The following is a 25912-nucleotide window of genomic DNA, read 5'->3' on the forward strand; positions in this document are numbered from 1 at the left end:
CTGAACCGGCTGATGACTTATAGTTTTTAAGCTACATTCAGAGGTGATAATTACTCTAATTCTATAATGTTACTTGTATTTACTACTGGAACTAGTGTACAAATGAAGATTTTGTAGCTTTATCTGAAATGTCTAGTTTTCTGCTGCAAATATTTGTTTATCGACTTTGATAACACAGTATTGAAAATGACTGTTTTAAACATCCTACTTTCAAATAAAGGCATGTTATAATAATCCTGTTGTAGCATTCTGAATATATTATAATATTATTTGAATTGCAAATTACAATGCTGAACATTCTCTTAAAAGCAGTCGTCGGATTTACAACGCCAAAGATAGGGGTTCGAATCCTCTCGGTTGTCTCAAGAGATAGCCCGATGTAGAAAACACAACTCATTAAAAAAAAGAAGTATGAATATATTAGTTTGATAATCTACCGCAGTTGGTGCTTCGCAAAAAGAAACAACAGAACAAGTCGTTAGGACCCGATTAAACGCTTATACAGTTTCATTTGAAACTTACCTTATAATTAAGTTGATTTAAAATTTAATAAATCGTTATCGAGATTTTAAGAACTAGGATGACTATGATGTACACTGCTGGCCAAAATCTTAAGGCCAATGAACATAAAGAAAAAAACGTGCATTTTGCGTTGTTAGACTTAACCACTTACTTGAGTAGAGCTTCGAAAGATGAAAATAAGAAAAGGGAAAAAAAACTTTTAGCATTTAATAGGGAAGATGTGAACACTATGAAATTAGCCTAAATACAAGCTGCTCAAAAGTTTAAGACCATACTGAAACGAAGCGTTAATCGGTAAACACTTAACGAAATTTAGTCATTTGTGTTCAAGCATTAGCATTGTCAACATCTCCCACTGACATCTCCTATGTTACATTGGGTAACGACATGGCAAAGGCTAAAAAATTGACAGAGTTGGAACGTGGCAGAATTGTTGAGCTTTAAAAGCAAGGTCTCTCTCAACGTGCCATCGCTGAGAGATTGGGCGAAGCAAAATTGCTGTTGCAAATTTCTTAAAAGACCCTGAGGATTACGGAACGAGAATTTCAAGTGGTCAGCTCAAGAGAATTTCGCCGGCGTTAAGCAGGAGGATTCGACTGGTTGTCAGGCAAGACACCAACTGATCGTCGAACCAGATTAAGGCTTCTACGGACGCAGAATACAACTCAAGAGCAATAAGACGGCATCTACGAAAGAAAGGCTTTAAAAACCGTAAATGTCTTCAAAGGCCACGCCTCCTTCCACACCACAAAACAACTCGGTTAAACTTTGATGAAAGCACCAAACATGAGACGTAGAAAAGTGGACGAAGTTTCTGTTCTCTGATGAGAAACAGTTTAAGCTGGATGGTCCAAATGGCTTCCAACGTTACTTGCACGATAAGGATATCCCACCGGAGACATTTTCTACACTACACAGTGGAGGAGGTTCTATCATGATCTGGGGTGCTTTCTCCTTCCATGGAACAATGGAGCTTCAGGTTATACAGGGGCGTCAAACAGCAGCTGGCTACATTGGCATGTTGGAGAGAGCATCCTTATTGACTGAAGGCCCTCGCTTATGTGGAAATGACTTGATCTTTCAGCAGAACAACACTACAATCCACAATGCCCGCAGGACAAGGACTTTTTCATAGCGAATAACGCGATTCTTTTAGACCATCCAACGTGTTCGCCCGAACTGAACCCCATTAAAAATGTTTGGGGGTGGATGGCAAGGGAAGTCTATAAAAATGGACGTCAATTCCAAACAGTGCATGATCTTTGTGAAGCCATCTTCACCACTTGGAATAACATTCCAGCCAGCTTTCTGCAAACGCTTTTATCGACCATGACAAAGCGAATGTTTGCAGTTATTTGCAATGACGGCCGTGCAACTCACGACTGAGACCTCTTGTTAGGCATTTCCTACCCTGTTTAGGACTTCTTTTTGGTATGGTCTTAAACTTTTGACCAGCTAGTATTTAGGCTAATTTCACAGTGTTCACATTTTCCCTATTAAATGCTTTTTTTTTATCTCTTTTCTTATTTTCATCTTTCGAAGCTCTACTCAAGTAAGTGAGTGAGTCCAACAACGCAAAATGCATGTTTTTTTCTTTATGTTCATGGGCTTAAGATTTTGGCCAGCAGTGTATATTACAACGTTCTAACAAACTCACTACCATCTAGTATACAATGCATCTAACTAGTAAAAACGCTGTAACTAAAGTTTTGTTCTTCGAGTCAGTAAATTCACGTAATTATAAAGCTAAGAGCCGGTGTTTGACTTGCCTCGGTGGACCCAGCAGATAACCCAATGAGGCTTTACTCTAACACAAGCAAGAACATGTCTTAAAAGTGAAAATATGATGAAACTTCACTGAATTATCAGACGGTTGATAACTTAATCTCTAAATCAATGAATAATGGTTATTTAGATATGTTGAAGAATAATAGCAAGAAACGTGGTGATTTTAATATAAAATATCTGAGAAATAAATCTACATTCCAGATGGCATCTTTGTACAGAGAACCAAAAATGTTAGTTACCAAGTTACGAATACCTTTTTATAAACCAAAGATTTATTCAACAGGTTGCGAACTTCATGAATTTAATCAAAATAATAAATAACTAAGTAAACTTGTTTCGCATATCAAATCAACTCACATTTATTTTATATAATATTATTAATTTTAAATCTGAATGTATGTTAGTCTATACAGTAATTTGTCCTAACATTGATAGGTTAGAAAACATGCTACAAAGTGTAAAATGTTTAAGGTAACAATATTTTGTAAAGTACTCGTGTATTATAAGATACATCGTGATCACTTAAAGTGTGTATGTGTTTTCTTATAGCAAAGCCAGATCGGGCTATCTTCTGAGTCCACACTTTAAGTGTATTACAATGGGCAGAGAAACAGTTATTTGTGATGTAGAATGTCATCTAAAGTATTCAAACGAGACTTACCACTGGAATTAAAACATATTCGGAAGATCTAGTTCTTGATGAATGTATTAAAACATTTTTAGTTCCCTATTCTTCAAGGTTTAAACTTTTCCTTAGAATTATTTGAGTTACATGTGTATATAAATAGTTCCTAATATCCTTTACCATCTATAAAACTTGAATAAATTCGAGAAACGTTTTCCCTTTAGGAATTACTTTGTAACAGACAGCAACATTTTCTCACTAAGATTGAATTAACATTAAGACAATAATATTTCTTAGCCATTTTTTATAAAATTTGAGACCTTACAACATCAATCATTGGAAAAAATATTTGTTAGTAATGTTATTGAAATTCACTTGTAAAAAAATTGAAAGCCAACTGTAGAAATAACTGAAGAATTTCACATGGATCATGATGTAGTAATTCAAAATAACGAAGAATTCTATTAAAAATCAAAGTTACAAGAAATATTTGTTGTATAAATTAACATTTTAACTTATTTTTAATTTTTACATTTTGTGACGTGCTAGTGGATAACGTGTAGAGTCGCATGTCTCCTGATGTAATTTCAATTTAAAGTTGCTATTATCTCTCTTAAAATCAAAACTAATAATTAGAATTTTAAAAAGAAATGATAACAAACTTATAATATATTTTTCTTATTATTTATATTTTGTATATCTTTCGTGTTTCTGTACCTGACATAACTAGAATGCTACAGTTTGTTTTTATTTACAATTTACATTTTTTCTTGTTTTTTCCAAGATACGTTTATATTATCTAAAAATATGGGCTGCTGCATCCACAAATAATCGTTATTATTCTCATTTTGCTTTGCTTAGATAATAGAGGTGAAACATATAGTTAAGTGATGGTTTTATATAATTATATTGATGATAATAAAATAAATAAGTTATCAGTTTTTTAGAGGGCGCTCAATGTTCCTTCGCGGGAAAGTTAGTGATGTTTCTGAAAAGAAGTTAAGTTTTGAGTTTTATTTATTTATGTTTTTTTACAGAGAAAAACATTGCTAATGTTTTAAAATTTGTATAATATCTATCCATAGGTCAAGAAACAGCAACTTGTAAGTTTCTAATTGCAATAAGCTAATAGATATAAAGCTTTTTTTTTGTTTTAAGCCCATAGACGTATTTAAATTTTGATTGTATTGTAAGTTTTACTACTAGTAAACTAATAATACTCGTTTCTGGTATTACGAACTTAATGCTAAACAGTGATTGTGTACTACTAAGTCTACAGTGGGTAGTACCTTAACGTCTTGAATAACAACATTCAGTCGCGTACGCAGCCTAAATAAATGCTTTTTCTCAATTTCTCTTTTAGTGAAATATTGATATGTAAGTTTAAAAAAAAACGTGTAACACTGCTAACAATAAGGCGTTAAGAGTGAGATTTGTGTTACTTTTATTCCTTGTTTTTTGTTCTCATATCATATAGAATGTATAATTGCCATGAACTTCAGTAAGGATAAGATGGATCAGTAAAAGTTTCATATCACAGTTTGGGTAAAAGGAAATAGAATAAATTAATTTTTCTTCTACTGCAGATGTAATCCTTGAACTTTAAGTTGATACTTTCTGTAATACCCATTGTTTGTTTGTGTTGATCAAGATGTGTAAGTTCATAAGTAAATTAAGGGGCTTTTTTTAAGTTTTCTATTGACACACGATTATATATTTTGCCTACAAGGAGCTGAGATTAAACAATAATGAATTTTCTCACTAGAACTACGGGAAGAAACTTTAATGAACTCTTTCATGCATGTTCTACTCTATTCTAATGAGTTTGTAAATCTCTTTCTGCCTTTAGGAAATATCATATAAAGAATACCAGAAAATGTCCCTGAAAACCATTTTGGTTTTTGCTGCTCAATAATTACAGAGGTAGCTTAGTAACTAGGGTTGCTGCCTGTCATGTATTTTACTGAAACCATATTTATTCAGTTGCTAAAAATGGAACATGATTCCAAGAATGCCTAATTTTTTATTTTTTTTAACTTCAGTTTTACAGTGCAGTGGAAGTGCTGAAAGTTATCAAAAGCCAATATGTCTTTTTGTTTTATGGCTACTTTTGTGGCAGCTTGGTTAATAAGTCTAGATACTCTGAAGTTACCTTGATGGTTTAACAGTTAGAAACTTGTGGCTTTGAAGTTACCTAGAACTAATAAAAATAAATTGCTCTCACCAGCATCTAATCAAAAATCAGTGGAATATTGTTGAATTATATCAAATTGAATTGTAAATGTTTTGAAGAAATTTTTTTTTATATGTGTGTGTGTGTAATTATTTTCTTTCCACAAGAACTTCATGTCTAACAAAACATCTTAGTTACACGTGATGAAAAATGGATTATTTATCTGATATAGAAAATGATTGGAACAGATTTTTTTCATGTTATCTTGCACTTAAAATAACAGATGTGCTTTTAAGAATGTGGCAAGTTTTTATACTTCTACTGACAAACCTCATTTCTTCCATCTGTCAGAAAAGAAAAAAACAAACTTGTCAGTTAGATAAATTATTAGAACAAATAGATTCATCACTAATGGCATTAGTTTTATTTTTGCCCCTGCAGCAGGTGCAGCATGAAGTGTCACGTACCAGAAATATCATGGCACAACCGAGATCCTGTGCTAAGTGTAGATATCCAGTGGTCTGAAGGAGATGTTCGAAGAATGGCAACAGGTGGCCAGGATTCACATGTACTGGTCAGTGTTTTTAATTGTTTTAGAAAATCCATATTTTGAATAAATCTTTCAATGAATATTTTATTAGATTGTAACTAATGTTAGTGTAATCATTGTAGTTGTATTATTGTGTAACTATTTTGTTTCATTTCCATCTATGCTATCCTGTTTTCTACTGTCACTCTATAATAAAATACATATAAAACAACTTATCATTTCTTCATTACTAAAATACCAATCAATCTCTTTTTATGTTACTCTAAGTTGCCTAACACTGTCTTTTTTGAAGTTTCCCATATCTTAAATTTGAATCTACTAGCCATGGTTCCTGCAGAATTTTTAATTATAAAAATCCTCTAGATCTGTGGTTTCCAAATCTCTAGCAATGTTGAAGGATCAGATGGTTCTTTATTGCCCATAAGTTATTTAAAAAAAACAAAAACGTATTCCCTCCCCGTTCATCCCTTTCTCTTATACAGCAGGAAAGTATTTAGGTTTTATTGTCCTCTTCAAATCATTCTGTATCTCTGAAACATTTCAACATCTATAATAATCAAGACTGAACTCAGTAGTCCAGACAAGGATTTAACCACACCTTAAAGAGTGAACCTTTAACCTTTTGTAACTTAGACATTTATCTCAGAAAAGTTAAATTTACATAACTATATCAGAAAACAGTTGGTTATACAACCTATAGAAACCTTTGGTTCTTCTTGGCTGTCCTTGAAACAGTAAAAATATAAAGCCATCCAGGGATTTTATGAGGAAAATTCATGAGTTATTACATTGATAAAAAGGATTTCACACAAATACTGAATTTCTTTCAAAGATGCAAAAACATATGCATGATGGTCAGTGCATTTTACTGAGAAGTTGTGCTCATAATTACTGATTCATACAGTTGAACCAGTCTGTTTTCTTCACATCCTGGGGCAAAAAAAATTGCAGTGCTCACTTTGATGTTGCATAGTTTATACTCTTGAAGGACATAAAAATCTGGGTTTTGATTCCCTAAGGTAGATACAGCAGAAAGCCCAATGTGGCTTTGCTCTAAAACAAATAAATAAATCAGTAAGTTTTATTTATCACCAAACTAAATGATACGGGGAGTCCTTTTATTTGATGTATTAATTAGCAGTAACTAGATTATGATTTTTATTAAAAGAGAAAATTTTCTAAATAAAAAAAATTATAAACATCTGTAGGTTTGGTATAAATATAATTCACAATATTTTCAAAATGAAGCTCAATACTAGTACTTTTGAATAGTTGACTGTTCTGAAGAAGAAGAAGATAGTCAACTATTAAAAAGCACTAGTATTTTACATGTGTGCCATTTTTCCACTGAAACGCGGATTTCAAACGACCAACGATCACTTACGAGATTCGTGTAAATGCGAGGAGAGTATATGAGCGATTTGGGGGCCGGGTAGGTGTTTTTTGAGGAGAAATCGTATTTTTTCAATGTTTAATTGAAAAAAAAAAAAATCTGACCGCCATCTTGGAGGCAGTCTCGTTGCAATTCTCGTGGTCTGGTATCGTGTGCATACCAGACGATAAAATATTCTCTACGCTCCAAAGAAACAACAGCGATTGAATTGTTTAAAAGGAAATATGTTCATTTTGATCCTGTAGACAAGAGAATGTGTAAGGACATTAGATCAGCAGCTTCAAAGTATACCTCAAAGCTGAGGGAGAATCAGAAGAAAAGGGCAGAAAGGCTTGAGGCCTATGGTTCTGTGAAATCTGGCCCAGCCACCTTGGCTAAAGAAAAAGTCCAGAAAGCCACAGAGGCACAGAGAGCTGCCCATTCAGAGAAGGAGAGAAAAAAAGCTCGGAAGAGAGCACTGGAAACCCTTGTCTCGAAAAAGAGGAAAGTAGCCAAGATTGATTAAAGGAAATTAAGTGATTTGAAATTTGACTGTAATTTATGTAGCAGAGCAGAAGTTGATATCAGTGACTGAAAAACATTTTATTATTATCTGCAGCATATAGTGCCAGTGGTTTATTTTAAAGCATATCATTAATTTTATTTTGAAGCAATGTCAAAGCTTTCCTTGATTTGCTGTTTCAGTTTGTATTGTGAAAGAATGAAAAATATACTGATATTGAGGTACCAGTAATTTACTGACAAGATTGTATAGATGAACAAGTTTTACTGTAGGTAGTCATGTAGAGTAATTTTAAGTAATTTGAAATTTTAATGGAATACATGCAGCAGAGCAGTAGTTGTTGATGTCAGTGACTGTACAAAATTTAATTTCTGAGGCATATCACTGATATCAGTAGTTTAATATTGAACCATATCAGTAGTTGAATTTTTAAGCAATGTCATAGCTTTCCTTCATATGCTGTTTTAGTTTGTATTGTCAATTTGTGAAAGAATGGAAAATTCACTGACATTAAGGTACCAGTAGTATAATGACAAGATTGCATAGATGAACAATTTGAACTGTAGGTAGTCATGATTATTCAAAAGAGTAATTTTATGTGATTTGAAAATTGTATGGAATATATGCAGCAGAGAAGTAGTTTTTGGCAGTGACTGTAAAACATTTAATTGGCAGCATACCAGTAGTTGATGATGATGATGTTATTGATGACAAAAAGGATAATAATGAAATGATTTGTATTTGAAATATTTACTGAGTTATTTTGGCTTTATTAACTCATATTACTAATATATTTTGATTTAGAAAAAAATTAAACTGAATAAATAGCAAATAAACAATCTTAAATTTCATTTATTTACTTTTTATTTTATTTGTTAATTTTAGATATTTTGATATATCTTCTAAAAAATGAATGCATATTAAAAGAATAAATCAATCTGCTAAAAACTGTAAATGAAAGTTAGTTTTTATTAGTTTGATTTAGTCTTTTAATTTCCTTTTGTTATTTTATATGATATATATTGTGTACTTTTCCAACATTGCAATGTCAAAAAACATAAAGAAATTATGTCCCAGATTGCACCAAATCACACCAAATAGCATCCATTTTTTTAAAATTTCCCGGGGGGCATGCCCCCGGACTTCCCTAGTCAGGCGGCTGTGGCGCCAGGCTATATACCTTTTCCTCTTTTTTTCATAAATGTCATTGGCATGCCTGATTTTAGGCCTCCTTTTGAAAATATTACAACTTTTGTAGGTGATCCTGTGTGCTAACTACTTAACCTGAATTTAGAATTCACAATAGCATAAACATTTTGTCATTAAATGTCCATTTTGTGTTTTATATTTTATTGTAATCACATGAATATATTTTCTGCATTATTTTTATACACAGATAATACGTACTATATCATTTACACGTCTTTAATTCCTAAAATGTTCTGATAGTTTCCAGACATTTCATGCATTGCCAGGTTTTGATTCTTTTATTTTATAATAATGTGTTAAAGGTTAGCAAGATATGTCGAGTAACGTGTTGAAGGTAAATAGTATATATCAAATAATGTATTGAAGTTGACAAGTTCAATTTCCCACATGTCTAAGATTCATTGTTCTTATATTTAGGTTTGGAGTGTATCCACAGCTGGTAACATTGGTGTGGAATGTGTTGCCGATCTTAGCCGTCACACAAAACCTGTTAACATTGTCAGATTTTCCCCAAGTGGTAAGTAATTTTCTTGGTAATAGTAAGAATGCATTTCTCTTTAAATCAAGTTTTGTTTTATGTGTCATAAACATTTTTAATGCTAACCATGTTACATCATAATTTATATACAAATATAATTAATTTATTGAAATAAGTTCAGAAACCAGTTTGAGTTTTTCCTAAATTATCTGTCAAAACCTTAAGAATCACTTTCTTGAAAAATGTCCCCCTGTTGTAGAGTAGTAAATATATGGATTTACAACACTAAAATCAGGGACTCGATTCCCCTTCATGGACACAGCAGATAGCATGATGTGACTTTGCTATAAGAAAACACATATTCTTTTGAAAAATATTTGTGAAGGTCCATAATTAGCTTTTCATGTGTCAGAAGACTGGAAGTCCTGTCAGTTTGTAGCCTTTTCCACTGGATGGTAGTGAGTTGAACAGGTTTACCATCCTAAAAGAGGAATAGAATTGCCTTAACTAGATATACATGTGAACGTTTCATGTCTTAAATTTAAGACTCCATATTTGAGTGCCCTTGGAATTCAACACAGCTACATCCTGTGCCTCAGTCTTGTCATTTCTTTTAATAATTTAGAATTCTCAGTTAAATCACCATTGATTCTTCTAACTTCAAGACAGAAGATTTGAGATTTTGAGCTAACCTTACATGACAACCCATCCATCCCTAGGATCTTCTTCATAACTCTTCTATGCAACAGTTAAGTGTCCTTAAGGGGAGGGAACCAAGAACTCTTAACAGTATTCCAACAAGGTATAACTAGGGATTTACATGAAGAAAATATAGTTTCTTTAATTTTAGTCATTTCTCCTAAAGCTGGTGGTTAGGGCACTCGACTCATAGTCTGAGGGTCTCAGGTTCCTATCCCCATCACACCAAACATGCTTATTCTTTTGGCTTTGGGGGAATTATAATGTGATGTTCAATCCCACTATTCATTGGTAAAAGAGTAGCCTAATAGCTGAGGAAGGGTAGTGATGAGTAGCTACATTTCCTCTAGTCTTATACTGCTAAATTAGGAATAGCTAGGGCAAATAGTCCTCATGTAGCTTTGTGTGAAAATTCAAAAGCATTTCTACTGTGTACACACATACATGCACCAAAACTGTTAGTTCTATCATTTCAGTAGTATTTGTCTCTTAAGCAGTTTGTTCTCTTTCCTGTATAAGATGTATAATATGGCTCAGATGCAAAACCTTGTATATAGCATCATCATAACAGCCAGACCCAATGTTTTTATATCATTAACTGGCTTAACATATCCCAGAGGCACTGAACTCCATTAATGAATTGTTTGCTTTCTTCTACCTATCCATCCATTATCTAATTTAATTAACTTATCCCCATCTTCATCTGTGTTTATATATATATATATATATATGTATCATATACATCTTATATAACATCTTACCAAAAGCTTTCTAAAATTCCAACTAATATAAGATATATTATCAATGATGTTATAACAGAACAGTGTTGCAATCCTAGCCACATCTGTACTTAAATTTATGCTTTTTTATAATAATTTAAAAATAACTAGTGAATATTAGGATTTAATTGGTTACTATGATATTGTTACCTTGAAGTTGTTTACCTATATTGGTATTGTAACAAACAGTTCATCAAATGGCTGTTTAATATTAAATAAATGATTAAATTGGTTACTATGATATTTTTACCTTGAAGTTGTTTACCTATATTGGTATTGTAACAAACAGTTCATCAAATGGCTGTTTAATATTAAATAAATGATTAAAGTGGTTACTATGATATTGTTACCTTGAAGTTGTTTACCTATATTGGTATTGTAACAAACAGTTCATCAAATGGCTGTTTAATATTAAAAAACATTGTATCTACCTCTAAGTGACTTAGTAAGATGTAGAAGTTGTTTACCTCACTGATATAGATTTTTTTTTTAAATTTAGGTGTTAGTCCTAAATTTTTAATTGTTTCAAAAAATTTCATGATGATATATAGTTCTTTACCTTTTGAAAATATACATAAACTTTTTTATATTTTAAGGTGAAATTCTTGCATCAGGTGATGATGGTGAGTTGATTTTCCTTATGAAGTAATATAGTAGTCATTTAAACAGAATGTGTTTATTTTTATTGTATTCATAGAAATAGGAAAATAGAAGTATAGTTATTATGTTTGAGAGAAAAACATTTTTGTGGAATAATCTCAGTATCTTGTATGGTTCAACCATCTTAGGAGGATTAGGTTAGTCCTAACTCTCCACGTTCTAAACTAAAAGTTCAAAATAATCTATACTTTTATGCCTTGTTTGAATGTCTATATATTTCATTAAACCTGAGGTATCTAATGCTCAGTTTAGCTGAAAACACTTTCAACATATCTTGACATTTCTATTTTGTTTTACCTTGTTAAGCTCAATATGAGCTAATATATTTCTATGTCTTGTTAACAACTCTTTAGTAGTTAAACATGAACAGTAAGAAAAAGACCCCATTGAGAAGATCGTGTTTAAATATTTTTATTGAATCAGAACAACAACATTTTTGACATTTATATCTTTCTTATTTTATAGAGTTTTGTTATTATTTTCAATCACTATTTTCAGAGGCAGCTCTGATTCTGTGGAAGCAGCAGGAGAAGGAACAACCAGACATTTTCGTAGAAGAGGAAGTGCAAAACAAGGAACACTGGGGTGTGTTTAAAATGCTTAGGTAAGGAAGACATTTTTGTGGTACAAATAAAAGTAGAATCTCTGTGTACAGATAAAAATAAAGCAAAGATTATAAAAGGCATATTGGGAAGAAACGTTATTGTTTTTTTAAGTAGACTGTTGACGTTACGACTGCCCAATTACAACCATTATCAGGCCTAAAAAGGGGTAATATATAAGTAACTGTCCAACTACAGCTATTGTCAGGCCTTAAAAAAGTTGCAAGTATGTGACTGTTCCACTGCAGCTATTATTAGGCCTAAGCAGGAGTAATAAAGATTCAACATCTAATTACAGCTGTTATCAAGCCTAAAAAAGAGTAATAAAAGAACTTTAAGAACTTAAATTGTCAGAAAAATAGGAAGAGTTGAAATTATTCTTAAAAGAAAAAGTGAGTTGTGTCCATGAATACAAAATTGACAAACCTCATTTCAGAGTTGCTGGGTATTTTCTGTAACTATGAAATGAGCAAACATTTCAGCTTTACTGTGGTAGATTCTGAGTGGGCTACATTTGTAAGAAGTGTCCATTCATTTGGTCATTTTGATACTAACAGGCATATTTAAAGCTATATTCTCTGTATCACCTCAACTACCAATTACTTCAAGTAAAATTAAGATGGGTATTGCTTTGTTAAAAGAAGATAACTCTAGTAATACCCAATTCACCTTTATTTTGATACATTTTCATTGTCAAAAATTTTTTCTTAATTATCTTGTTTTGTATTAGATCTGCACAAAATTTGCTAATAGTTGTTTCTATTTTCTGCTACCAGAGGACACATTGAAGACATCTGTGATCTGTCATGGGCACCAGAGAGCAACTATATTATTTCAGGGTCAGTAGACAACAGTGCCATTTTATGGGATGTTCAGAAAGGTATGGCACTGAAACAGACAGTTTCATAATGTTATATAAAACTCAATGATTTATATATAAGTAGAATTTCTATTGTTCTTTTTATCTAATCAATTACCAAATATTCTGTAACATTTCTTAAATAATGTAATGCTAACCAAATTATGGTGCACATAATTATGAATAAAGGAAACAACCATAAGCCTAATAAGTTCTTACTAAGAGTTTTATTTTCCAAACATTTCAGCTTTATATCTGCATCAGAGGCTTTACTCTATCTATATAATTGTCTGTCATATAGTTATGAATCATTCTTAATTTGAGTGATCGTTGATAATAGAAAGTTAAACTCTTGGTGAAGGTGTAAAGCCAAAGTGGTGAAAATATAATAATAACTGCATAGGAAACTTCAAGTTTCATGATCACTTCTTTTATTCATAAACTTGTGTGGCTGTAAATAGTAAAAAATAAGTTTTATGTAAATATATCATGTTTACAGTTCATTAAGATTTGTAGAAACAACTATGTTGGTAATGTTTTGGTTCCCATATATTATTTTTCTTTAATTGGGAACTACACACAGTTTAAAAGTTTTTGCAGTTTATAATTTTTTGTTTTGATATTGCACTTAATTGGAAATGTTTTATTTTTGGTGCAAATTGTGATGTGGAAGAAATTTCTCGTTAAAATTTTTACTTATTCCATTCTGTTTATCTTTGAAGCATAAGTTGACACTAAGTATGTTTATCTTTTAGGTAAAAACATAGGGTTACTTTCAGAACACAAAGGGTTTGTCCAAGGTGTGTCTTGGGACCCTCTCAACCAGTATCTTGCTACATTAGGCTCAGACAGGTGAGATGCTTGTGGTGTTATTATATAGTTAGGATCTGTAAGTGAGATACATAAAAGTTCTTTGTTCTGTAACAACAGTCCACAGATTATCTTGCTGGACTACAAATTGGAATGTTCTGGTACTTACTGGGCACAGCTACAACAGTCCATTCTAGTGTATAACCAACCAGCTCCCTCTTGTCATCAGTTTTGAAGTGAAGGTGAATTTTTGACTTATCTGATCTGGCCCACTTATTGCACAAGACACTATTTCACCTGGAAATACAAGTCATTTCATTCAAAAAATGTAAACAGTGTCCAGTTATTTTCTACCCTGAGTCAAGCCCTGTAAGCATTAGGTGCTACAGAAGGGTTTACCTTCTCTTGCTTAACACTTCTAAATTTAGAATGACTGAGTATTCCTTGCCCACGTATCACTGGAGAGGTCATTCAGGTTGAGCATACCAGTTCAGTAAAAACTTTATTATCTGGCATCTGCTAGACCTTGTAATGGCTGAGTGTTCCTTGCCCACGTATCACTGGAGAGGTCATTCAGGTTGAGCATACCAGTTCAGTAAAAACTTTATTATCTGGCATCTGCTAGACCTTATAATGTAACAGTCAATCCCACTCTTCATTGGTAAAAATGTAGCCCAAGAGTGGTAATGACTAGGTCCATTCCCTCTATTCTTTCATTGCTAAAGTAGGGATGGCTAGCAGATAGCTCTTTTCCAGCTTTGCACAAAATCCAAAACAAAACAAATCACTTAAAAAGCAAAAAATGATAACAGAGTTGCCTTTCTATCTGTTGTAATCACAAGTTCCTGTGACAGGTTTATCAAAAACAAAACAGTGTTAGTCTGTAGTCCCACAAAAGATCAAGCTATATATAGAAACAAAAAATTTAATATTTACAAAACACAAATTTGGAGTATTTTCAATACCTACTTAAGCTGAGCAAGATATTAACTACTTAAAAAATGTTGTGTTGTGAGGATTTGATACCAGTTTAGTCAGCAAAGCAAAGGTAATAATGTGTGAAAAACAAAATTTATTTGTTTACGTTATCCAAAAATCTCAGATAAAAGAATTGCTTTATTGAACAACAACAAACTCAAAATGTACATGGATCAAAGTACACAATCATTGAATGTAAAAAGAAAAGAATCTGATGTTCATTGTTACCATCTGGAAATGGAAAAATCGGCTGTTGTCACTCTTGTGTCCCATAATGACCATGCAATCAAATTAACAGAAACAAGACTAATACAAACTAGATATTTTCATCAAAGAATATTAGAAAAGCTACTGAAATACACAATAATGCTGATGAACTCATGGGCTTTCAACTGAATTAATTATAAAGACTGTTTTCTATGACATATGTATGGAAAAATTAAACCAAGAAAACAACACTTGCTAGATGCAGCTGTACACACAGTATAGCTTTAAAAATGATACACGTGGTACGTTGAAACTAGTTGGTCGAATCTGTTTTTGTTTTTTTTAATTTGTGTTTGTTCATTGTTACTTAGTTTTGTATTAAGAGCTTTACAACAGTTTGTTTTTTTTCTCATTGTAAGAGAACTCAGAATGTACATTATTCAGGCAACAACAATTAATTATTTCTCTCATTGTAACAGAACTCTCAGGATATACAATATTCAAACAAAGCGAGTAGTGTACAAAATCCAGAAAACTCTCCTCCCATCGGAAGAGTCGCAAGATGAGGTGAGCTAACTGAGATTAGTATTCGTCAAGTCAGAAATTAAACTTGTTGGTAAAACTGGGACATTTAAATATTTATTGCTTCAATCTAATTTTTATTCAGGAATTGTAATTAAATTTCTTTACTGTTGCAGATGGATATGTTATTTAGTTTTTGTTGTTTTCTTTCTTTGAAGATGTTTCTTAAACAAAATTGTGAAGTATCATTTAAACAATTTGTGTTTTTTTGTGGGTTTTTTTTAACTTGTCAAGATTGAAAATTTTATTATAGTAGCCCTTCTCTCTATACTAAACATTTTGTGGTCCTTCTAATAGCTTATGAAAGGGTTTAGTTTTTTCCTAAGGTGCTAATTTAACCTGGCTCTTTTCTAATTATATATATATATATATATGTGTGTGTGTGTGTGTGTGTTTATATGTATGTACCTATAAATGTGTTGATGTGTTTTCTCTCCATCCTTGTTCCTCTTATGGTAACAAACAAAAAGAATAAACCAACTCGGATATTTTACGATGACACTCTGAAGTCCTTTTCTCGGAGACTTACATTTAGTCCAGACGGAGAGTTACTTATTGTCCCAACAGGAATACTTGAACAGGAAGATGGAAAGTTTTCCAATGCTGTCTACATTTTTTGTCGCCACTCTTTAAACAGGTGACATTTTCATTTCCTTGAATAATTTTACCAGAGAAAACTTGTTGGAATTGTGTGATAATTAATGGACCTAACACAGTCCAGTGGCCTGACACTCTAAAACTGTAGTTCTTGTCTTATTACCACCAAGACAAGAAATGCACATTGGGGCTGTGAGAGTGTTGTACAGATAACAAGAGTTGAATGCAGATGGTGATGACTAGGTAGCTGGTTTATCACTTCATAATTAGGGAGAACTAGCACAGATAATCTTTGTGTAGCTTTTCATATTGGAAATCTAGTTATAAAGACTTAAGCACTTATGGCCACAAAGAGTGAAGTGTTAACTACTACCCCACTTCAGATAGACCACATTTTATAAACATTTCAGCTGGCTAATAGTACAGTAGTTGCCATAACTTATGAAAACGAAGCTTTAATGTGAAGTTAAATAAATGTAAAACAGCCCTAATCTGGTCAGTATTTATTCTCTGAATATAGTATGAAACTACCTCCATCTGTTAGTAAAATCTTGATAGGAAATTTGCAAACGGTTTGAAAATAACTTTCCTTTTTGTAAGATGGTTGAATTTTACAAAAAAAGAAAAATTGCCACATGAAATAAGTAAAATAGTACTTTGCTCTGTATCAGATAGTCATGGAACAAAAATTGCAGGGAAACTTGAAGTAAAAATGCCAGAGAAATAAATGGGAATATGTTTTAAAAAACTTGGTAACATTACTCTGGGTGTCAATGACTCTAGAGGGCCAAAGGTCCATTAGTGAATCGCCTTAATTTAATGTTTAGCTGTGAATGCCAATTGCCCGATTTATACTTTTCCACTTCCTAAAAAATTGCACTTTCTCTGGAAGTGTCATATGAAATTAAATTTTTTTTTTTGTGGCCACTCATATTTTATTTATTAGATATATTGTCACAATTAAATTATGTGTTTATCATATTTATACAGTTTTGTCTGTTTGTATTTCTGTTATAAAAAACTTGTTTTATTTTCAGGCCTGTGATGTACTTGCCTACAGGTAAGAAGTTTACTTTAGCAGTACGTTGCTGTCCTGTTTTGTTTGAACTCAGAAAGAGGAGAAAGAATGGAGTTTTGCCACCTGGTGAGGGAACATTTTGCTATTATCTTTATATATAATTTCAGGAGTTAACATGTAAAGCGTGTTCTTAATGTCTTAGTGTTTTACTAGATACCCTCTAGACATATATTATTATGGTGTTTTCTCCTGTTCAGTAAGTACCAAGATAGTCTACTTTATTTACTTGTTGTTGTTCTCTTAGTATAAATATGAAGAGGAAACATGTTTAAACACTGATTCTTATTTTGTACACAGCTTAAACTTGTCCTTAAAATTTGCAGATGAACATTGTTTGGTGTAGGACAATTTATGCATCATTCACCTTGAAGAGTTTTTAGCTATGTATTTCAACTTGACACACTTTTAAAAGGTGTAGCTTAACATATCTTTAAAGGTTGTAGTCCAACATACCTGTGGAAACTGTAAGCTAGCATATCTTTAAAGGTTGTAGTCCAACTTTCCTGTGGAAACTGTAAGCTAGCATATCTTTAAAGGTTGTAGTCCAACATACCTGTAGAAACTGTAGGTTAGTATATCTCTAAAGGTTGTAGTCCAACTTACTTGTAGAAGCTGTAGGTTAGCATATCTTTAAAGGTTGTAGTCCAACTTACCTGTAGAAGCTGTAAGTTAGCATATCTTTAAAGGTTATAGTCCAACTTACCTGTAGAAGCTGTAGATTAGCATATCTTTAAAGGTTGCAGTCCAACTTACCTGTAGAAGCTGTATATTAGCATTTCTTTAAAGGTTGTAGTCCGGCTTATCTGTAGAAGCTGTAAGTTAGCACATCTTTAAAGGTTGTAATCATAATTAGTTAATTCAGTAATATGTTTATGTGCAACTGAGACTTTGAAAATTAACTTGGTTTACAGTTTTTGTAATTAACGTTAAAACCTTTAACTAGCCTCGTGATTATCACCTTGTAGCATGGAAATTTGAGATTTCTGCTGAATTTTTTTTTTCTTAGAAATTCAAGTTAACATTGAATACTAAAAGATGTTTTGACAACAAGTACAGATCTGGGGGCTTGGCAACCCTCAGCTAATAGATTTGTTGGTTCAAATTCAAAATTAACTTTGGATATTTTAGTGTATGTTTCTTTCCAATTTGTTTTGGAACTAAAACAAATGTTTGGGTTTCAGAAACAGAACAAGAGAGTTTGGAAAAAGACACTTTGTCAGTCTTCAGGTAAGATAAATGATCTAGTACTATTCAAGTAGTTAAGAAACATTATAAATATGCTTAAATCATTTACATAAAATCAGTCATTGAGATGTTTTCATTTCTACCCTTTTTTGGTTTTACCACAAGTGTAATTCATTGTAAACTTAGCTCTCTGTTTTCAGAGCTTGGTTATCAGGAGAAACTTGTTTGTACATCTTTCTGTAACACGTGAGGGCACACTGAAACTGTTCTTTTTGTTAATGTATAGTTAATGCTCTGTAGTTATGGTTAGAAGAAAGTATGATACAGAAAATCCATTTTATTATGAAACTTATAAAGATGGAAACTAAAGTATCAGTAAAGTTTAATGTATGTGAATATACCAAAACATGAACAGTCTTTTAATGTTGACTGTTGGGTAAATAAATGTTTTGTTGTATATTATAGATCTTGTCCTTACTCTAAATATTAACTTTTCTTCTACAACTTTCCTTAATTGATTGTTTCCCTTTTTCCAGTTTGTTTTGTTAAGTTAGTTTTGGTCAGAAAAGATCAACTCGTATATTTTGTTAAGAATATTTTTGAAGCTAACTGACATTTAATGTATGAAGCTACTGGTTGAAAGGTTTCTATTCCAGATAAACGTATTCATATCCTTACGATGCAGGTTGTCAATATTATAATAGAACTAGTGACCAACTTTTCATCTCTTTCAAAGTCCATAATTTAAACATAAGCCTGAACCAGTTATATGCAGGTTGGTGATAGTATCATAAAAGCTCTAATTCCAAGTCGACTAGAAGTCACTAAACAGTTGTCTTAATATGGTTAAATATTATTTTAAGCCTAATCCACTCAGTGGATCTGTTTTCAGTCTTCCGTATCGTGTGGTGTTTGCTGTTGCTACACAGGACTCTCTTCTACTATATGACACGCAACAGACACTACCTTTTGCAAAAATTTCTAATATTCACTTCACTCGGCTGAGTGATCTGGCATGGTAGGTGTTTATACCTTTTCTCATAATTTTTTGTGTGGAGTTTAAAAACATCTTATTTTTCTCTTAGTGAAAGAGGTAATTTCTAGCTCGTAACTTTTATTTTCTGTTACTTAAACTTTGTTTTTAACTTATTTATATAAAATACAAACACAAAAGGTTTACTTTATTAAAAAAATGTTTTATAGGCAATTTTTACTGAAAAAAGATGATCAATTTTGCTAACAAGTTTCTTACGCTCACTAGGGAACCTGTAAAAAAATTTTTTACTTACAAGATCAACCTAGAATTCCCTGAAGGTCGTGATATAGTATCATTCCAGCTAAAGTTTAAAGAAAAACCTAATGTAATTTACAGTTATAATACCATAAGGGAGCTAGTGTGACAACAACAAAAGATCTTATGTTTAATATTCTTAACTTCAAAAACATGTATGTTTTTATTGTTTGCTATCATTGCAGTATGGATAAACAATTAATATATCTTGTGTTCAAACAAATTAGCAGATTTTATTTAAAAGTTTAGCCTCAGAGAGTTGATAGACTGTGTAGATTTTTTTTTGGAAGTTGCATCATGTTGCATATATAGTTCAGAATTTCTTAACCTTTCTTTACCATTGCAACTTAATGAACATTTTTTTTTACTTCTACCTTCTACTACACTCAGATATTAAGAATAAAGAAATATAATGATATAACTCATTTTTATGCAAAATACATGAGAAACCTCAACAGAAATTAGTGGGTTATTTTCAACATTAGTTATTTCATAAAGATGGCATTTGGCTTATGATATATTAGGGACTCTGAAATCATGGACCCAGAAGCAGTGTGATACATAAGTACCAAATCAGTTCTTTTGTCTTAAAACCAGCTCAGAATGAGTAATCTCTATAATTTAGTGAGCTACGGTTTAACTCCTGAACCAAGGAATGATAATGATGGTGTTAAAAACCAAAATTTTGTATATTTTTCATCTCAATTAAATATAAAACTTGTGATAACTAAATGTTTTGATCTAATTTAAATAAGGCATTTTTATGTCTTTTCCAAATTTTTTATGCATAAAGTAATTTTTAAAAAGTTGATTTTATTAACGTGATTTATTTAGCTAGATGATGCTACTTCAAGTTTCTTGTCCTCAAATAATGGTTTGATTTCTCTGTTTTGGTCAGGTCTGTTGATGGGCTCATGTTAATAGCTTCATCCACTGATGGATACTGTTCCTTCATCAGGTTTTCAGAGGGAGAGTTGGGTGTTCCATATCAGAAGCCACACTTATCAACTGGAGACAGGTAGCATTCCATTGATACTTGTTGAGGGTTTTCAGTGATATGTACATCACATCTGAAATCATGTTTTATAACTACTTTTTAGTTCATATCCAAAATAGCCACATTCCTGGAATGCCTGGAGAAGCTTAAAAAGTGGTTCACAGAGACAAACAAGATTGTAAATTTTCTGAAAATCTAGAAAAGATAAAGATGACTGTGGTCTTCCCCTTCTTTATTATTTCATAACCTACATTCTTACAAAAAACATTTAGTATGTTTTAGTTGGTCATTCTGTGGTATTTTATTTTGCAGTAGATATTTAATTTGTTATATTTTTTGACAGGTTATATCAGCATCTGTCTGTAAAGAAATATGTAACATTTGTTTTCTACCATTTTGTTGTCCTCGTTTGAAGATCTTTTGGTTCCCTAGTAACGTAATTTGAAGCACTTTTAAGCAGGTTAATGAACTAAGGCAGGGATAAATATAAAGTATTGGTGTTTCATGAGCATGCATCTGTAAGACTAGAAAGTCAAAGAACTTTTTTGAAAGAACATAGCCACCCTGGCATCATCCAAGAAGTTAAAGAAAATAAAGATCAATAATGTTTGTTAGTTTATTTAGGACTCACATGGAAGATTGTATTCAGTCTTGAGTTTCTTACTTAAGGAGTGACATTGAACTGTCAGAAAGGGTTCATAGAAGAGCTGCTAGGATAGAAAGTGTGTCGTAAGAGTACATGTTTAGATCCCTAAAGTTGTTAGCAGTGGTATAGTGGCTCATAGAATGGCTATGAGTTTTTCAAGTAATCATCTTTTGACCATTTTGAGGTCCATTTACAGATTTGGACTCAGAAGGCAAAACCCTACCAACTGATGTATTTAGCTATGCCCTGGGTTTCATACATTAATATACTCAAAACTGCCTTAAAAATTTCTGTTTGAGTCTCACAGAAATCTTGATGAGTAACAAAATCAAATTTGGTATTATAACAGCATGCACCCTACGTTTGGTATTGTTGATGCATAAAATTATAGCTAAAAAAAATGTCTCATAGGTTAATACTGATTAAGAAACAGAGCTATTAAATTTTTGTTTCATAAACAATGAACAATTCTTAAAATTAGCAAATGTAGAAGGATACTGTGGTTCATGCCAAGACAGTATGTTATTTGTGACTCTTAAAATACCTATTTAAAATGACATGCTAATTTTAAAAAGACTTCTATTTTGTGATGGAGCATTCTCAATGTCTGTTGTTATTTAGGTGGCATTTGTTGTTGTTTTTTTCTTATAGTGCAAACTTTAAAGAAAGTATAGAAACAAGTGCAACTTGTTCTAGTGCTAAAACTGATGTAACAGCATTGCCCACATTGGAAGGAAAAACCTCTCCAAATCTTGTAAGCTCTGAACAGAACTTTACAGTCAAATGTGTTGGAGAAACTTCAGCCAACCAAGATGTTAGTGGAAACGTCACTGAATCATTGATACCAAGTGTTGCCCAATCAGACTTTACAAAAACTCAAAACTCTCCGAAAATCACTGTTGCACTTGAAAGTAGTTCATCTGTACAAAAAGGTCAAGAACCAATGGATTTTGCCCCAAGTAAAGAAATTCAGAGTATCAGGGCATCTGAAAGTGTTTCTTCGGAGCCCCAGTCATTCCAAACACGACAACAAGGGGAGAAACCCCCACGACGAGTTCAATTAATTACCTTGGCTAGACCTGCAAACAAACCTTGAAGTAAATGGTAATTTATGGGTTTATAATTAGCCAAAATGTTATTAACAGAAGTTTTTTTTAATCTCTAGAAGTTTCAACTGTCACTGTTTCTTTTTTAGTCTTTTTATTTTTACCTTCATCAAACTTAACAGTTCTTAAGTGAGCTTAGGTGAACTTAAACTGCTTTGAAATGGACTTTTATTTTGCAAGTCACAGTTTAATTTTTAAGGTATTTATTCCAAGAATTTTGTTTTCGAGTAGGTATGTGAGCCAAGAAAATGGCTACAAGTTTTGGGAATATTTTGGTGCATCTGTCCATGGAACATGCAGGAAACAACAGAAGTGAGAAAATTTTTCTTTTCTCATGGCATTCAGGAGTCCCCACACCTTTTTCAACTTAGGCTTGTACCACCAAGTTAACCCCCTAGAAATGGAGTAACTTTGTCTTTCTTTTGTTATCACGCTCGTTCCCTTACAGTGTTATAACAGTGAATCCTGTTAGGTTTTCTTTCATTATATTTTAACCTGAATGATACTATATCATGACCCTCAAGGGGTTCTAGGTTTACCTTGGAAGTACATTTACTTCACCCTATTCTGTATTTTTTTCATTTATTTTCAATCAAACCTGGCACCCCAAAAAAAAATTTAAAGATTACATAGTGAATATGAGAAAACTATTAGCATAACTGGCCATATTCCTTTAGTAAAAATTATTTTAAAAAACGTTTTTTCTTAAACTAACTTAAACTTTGTGTATTTGTTTTTTTATGATTTTTTTTAAAGAAAGAAACTTGGGGGAAAAGGATGTGGTTGTACACAAAAACTGAGAAATTTGTAAATATTCTTTGGAAGCATAAGAAATCTAATTTTGTGAGTAGTTCAGATTAAACAAATTGGTAGTTTACCAAAGGAGTTAAATAGGTAACCTTTAAAGCTTATATTTATCTTACAAATGGACAGCAAGGCGTGTTACAAAGACTTGCTTCAGCATTCTTTGTCTGAACTGTACAAGTAACTGTACATTAAACTTGGAAGTTTTGGCAATATTGTTTTTAATTGCAGTCGAGTTTCTTTGACTTGAATTGAGTTTAGACACATTAAATGTTTGCTGTAATTTAGTTTGAGAAAAAGAACTACTCTTAAAATTCTGATATGTCATGTTCATGTAAATTATCTGAATCTTAACGTATGCCATGTGTGCTGTGAATTGTGGAAAAAAAAATTGTAACTTTTTTTTAAGTATCGTATATAAAAATAAAATAATATAGATTTTACATAAATTTTGTTTATTGGACAAGTGAGTAATTTTAAAATATATTATTCTACTGATGTGAAATGACAATATTATTCGTGTGTTAAGGGTGTGTGAGAACAACACCCTTGATAAGATGGAGGTCAACCTACAAATAAGTGTGTTCAGAGGTTTGAACATATGCTGTATCTGGCAAATGTGCATCTCGAAAATAACCATACGGAATAGCTTCCACTATAGAAGGCTGTCGTGCCCAAGGCACACAATCCCTCCATACGGCTATCCATAAACCATCTAATGTATGCAGACAAGAACTTCCCAATCTGATCATTCAGAAATTTATGGATTCTGCATCTAGAAACCTGGCCAGTATATCTTCTGATGGAAATTCTTTCTGCTTGAAGTTTCTGACAGTTCAATGGCAGATATGACTAAAAGCCTTATCTTAGTGAACCTATACCTCAGTTGGCCTCACTTCGCACCAGTGATTCTTCATGGTTATATCATGTACTGTTACAAGATATTACATGTTGCTTACCATTGCTGAATTGCAGGTTTGTTTGTTTTTCTGTATGGTCTTGGTACCCCAAGCTAATCCATATTCATTTCTTTTCCATTCATTACAAGAGATATCTTTATCTTACATTTAAAATCCTCAATCTGAATATTTTTCATCAGAAGTAGCCTCCCTAAAAGTGACCTGTTTTAAATGGCATTACACAAATTACAAAATGACAAGCACTGTTAAAATGTAATTCTGATGCATGCCTTTATACTATGTTATATTGGCTATGGTTGTCTCATGACTTGCTTATTTACATAATGAAAATCGGTTTAGTATGAAGTCCGATAATAATACTAGCAGATCACATTATTTCAACCAACATGATGAAGGCTGTAAAACTGTTGTTCCATGGTTGTGTACCATTGTTATAAAATCACTCCACGCATAAGAGTGGTGGTTAAGTTTCATAAATTAGTCAACTAAGAATTGTCTTTGGTAAATGTTGAACATCTCTAAGAATTGCCATTGGTTAATGTCGACCAGCTCTAATACGAGGTCTGTTCAAAAAATACGCGGACTGTTTGAATTGCGCGGCTCCAGTTGGTTCCAGGGGAATCCACTTGGTGTCGCTAGGTTCGCACAGATCAGCTGATTACGACGCCATTTCCCGATTGCAGATATCTTCATTTGTGTATTAGCTACGCGGTTTTAAGTGAAGTGCGATTTTTTCGTTTGGCGGATTTCAGAATGAATGACCTGAAGGAGCAACGACTTGCTGTGAAATTTTGTGTTAAACTTGGAAAATCTGCGACTGAAACTTTTGCTATGCTTAACACGGCTTACGGTGACGTTGCTATGAAGCGTACGGCATGTTTCAAGTGGCATGAACGTTTTAAGGATGGTCGACAGTCCATTGAAGATGATGAGCGTCCTGGACGACCCACACGTCGACTAAATCAACACCCTGGTGCGGGCAAATCGACGTCTGACTGTCAGGGAGCTTGCTGAAGAGTGTGGGATATCAGTTGGATCTTGTTACGATATTTTGACCGAAAAATTGAAGATGCACCGCGTTGCTGCGAAATTTGCGCCTCAGAACTCGTGAGTTTTTGGCCAAACACTCGATTACTGTTCTTCCCCACCCCCCACCCCCCCTACTCACCTGACCTTGCTCCTTGCAATTTTTTCTTGTTCCCCAAACTCAAAAGACCCTTGAAAGGAAGAAGATTTGAGACGATTCCAGACATTAAGGCAAATGCGACGAAGGAGCTGGAGGACATTATAAAAGAAGCGTACCAGGACTGTTTCAACAAGTGGAAACACCGTTGGGATAAGTGTGTGCGTTGGGGAGGAGAGTACTTTGAAGGGGTCCCAGACCTGTAACTTCTAAATAAAGTACATTTTGTTTTATGACGTCAGTCCGCGTATTTTTTGAACATCCCTCGTATTGTCATTGGTTAATGTTGAATAGCTACTTTCCTTTTAATTCACTAGTTCAAAATTATGGGTAGTTGCTTCATAAGATGTTATTATAGACGTTTTGACAAGTTGCCCAGTGGGTCAGTGGTGAGATTATGGACTTTGAACAATTAAATTTGAGGTTCGACTTCCTGCGGTTGATAGAGTTCAGGTAGTTTATTGTGTGGCTTTAACGTTTTAACAGAGAACAAAATTGCATGAATTCGTCCACATAACGTTCACAAAGTTAGTCTTACAAATTAATTAATAATGTTATTAAAGTTAAAATATAATTTAAAATCAAATTTTATTTCAACAGTGATATATTTACGGATAACTCATCTTGATTATTGTAACTAAATATTTTTGTTTTGTTTTAAAGTAGAAAACCACTTTTTTATTTTCATA

General features: G+C 32.6%; 1 protein-coding gene across 4 annotated transcripts; it reads left to right on the forward strand.

Annotated features, from left to right (window-relative positions):
- Positions 1-3891: 3891 nt before the first annotated feature.
- On the forward strand, positions 3892-23563 carry Caf1-105 (chromatin assembly factor 1, p105 subunit). Of its 4 annotated transcripts, none has more exons than XM_076515664.1 (15): positions 3892-4038; positions 5550-5682; positions 9180-9279; positions 11315-11341; positions 11877-11982; positions 12757-12860; positions 13595-13691; positions 15314-15401; positions 15887-16053; positions 17051-17157; positions 18273-18318; positions 19169-19294; positions 20466-20585; positions 21862-22314; positions 22548-22679. In XM_076515664.1, exons 2-14 carry the CDS (start codon positions 5560-5562, stop codon positions 22304-22306), a joined length of 1656 nt encoding a protein of 551 aa, XP_076371779.1. In that variant the 5' UTR covers positions 3892-4038; positions 5550-5559; the 3' UTR covers positions 22307-22314; positions 22548-22679. The 4 variants fall into 4 exon arrangements, with proteins under 4 accessions (XP_076371779.1, XP_076371780.1, XP_076371777.1 ...); XM_076515665.1 differs by having other exon boundaries at positions 21862-22307; positions 22548-22668; XM_076515662.1 differs by having other exon boundaries at positions 21862-23563.
- Positions 23564-25912: the final 2349 nt, after the last annotated feature.

Source organism: Tachypleus tridentatus, chromosome 7 (assembly GCF_004210375.1).
Source record: "Tachypleus tridentatus isolate NWPU-2018 chromosome 7, ASM421037v1, whole genome shotgun sequence".
NCBI lineage: Eukaryota > Metazoa > Arthropoda > Merostomata > Xiphosura > Limulidae > Tachypleus > Tachypleus tridentatus.

Bases quoted from the DNA above. Each gene is read 5' to 3' on its own strand.
- Caf1-105 (XM_076515662.1), top strand. From the start codon at position 5,560: ATGAAGTGTCACGTACCAGAAATATCATGGCACAACCGAGATCCTGTG. The intron at 12,861-13,594 runs GTATGGCACTGA...TTTATCTTTTAG, and splicing joins TTTATGGGATGTTCAGAAAG to GTAAAAACATAGGGTTACTT. The intron at 16,054-17,050 runs GTGACATTTTCA...TTTTATTTTCAG, and splicing joins TGTCGCCACTCTTTAAACAG to GCCTGTGATGTACTTGCCTA.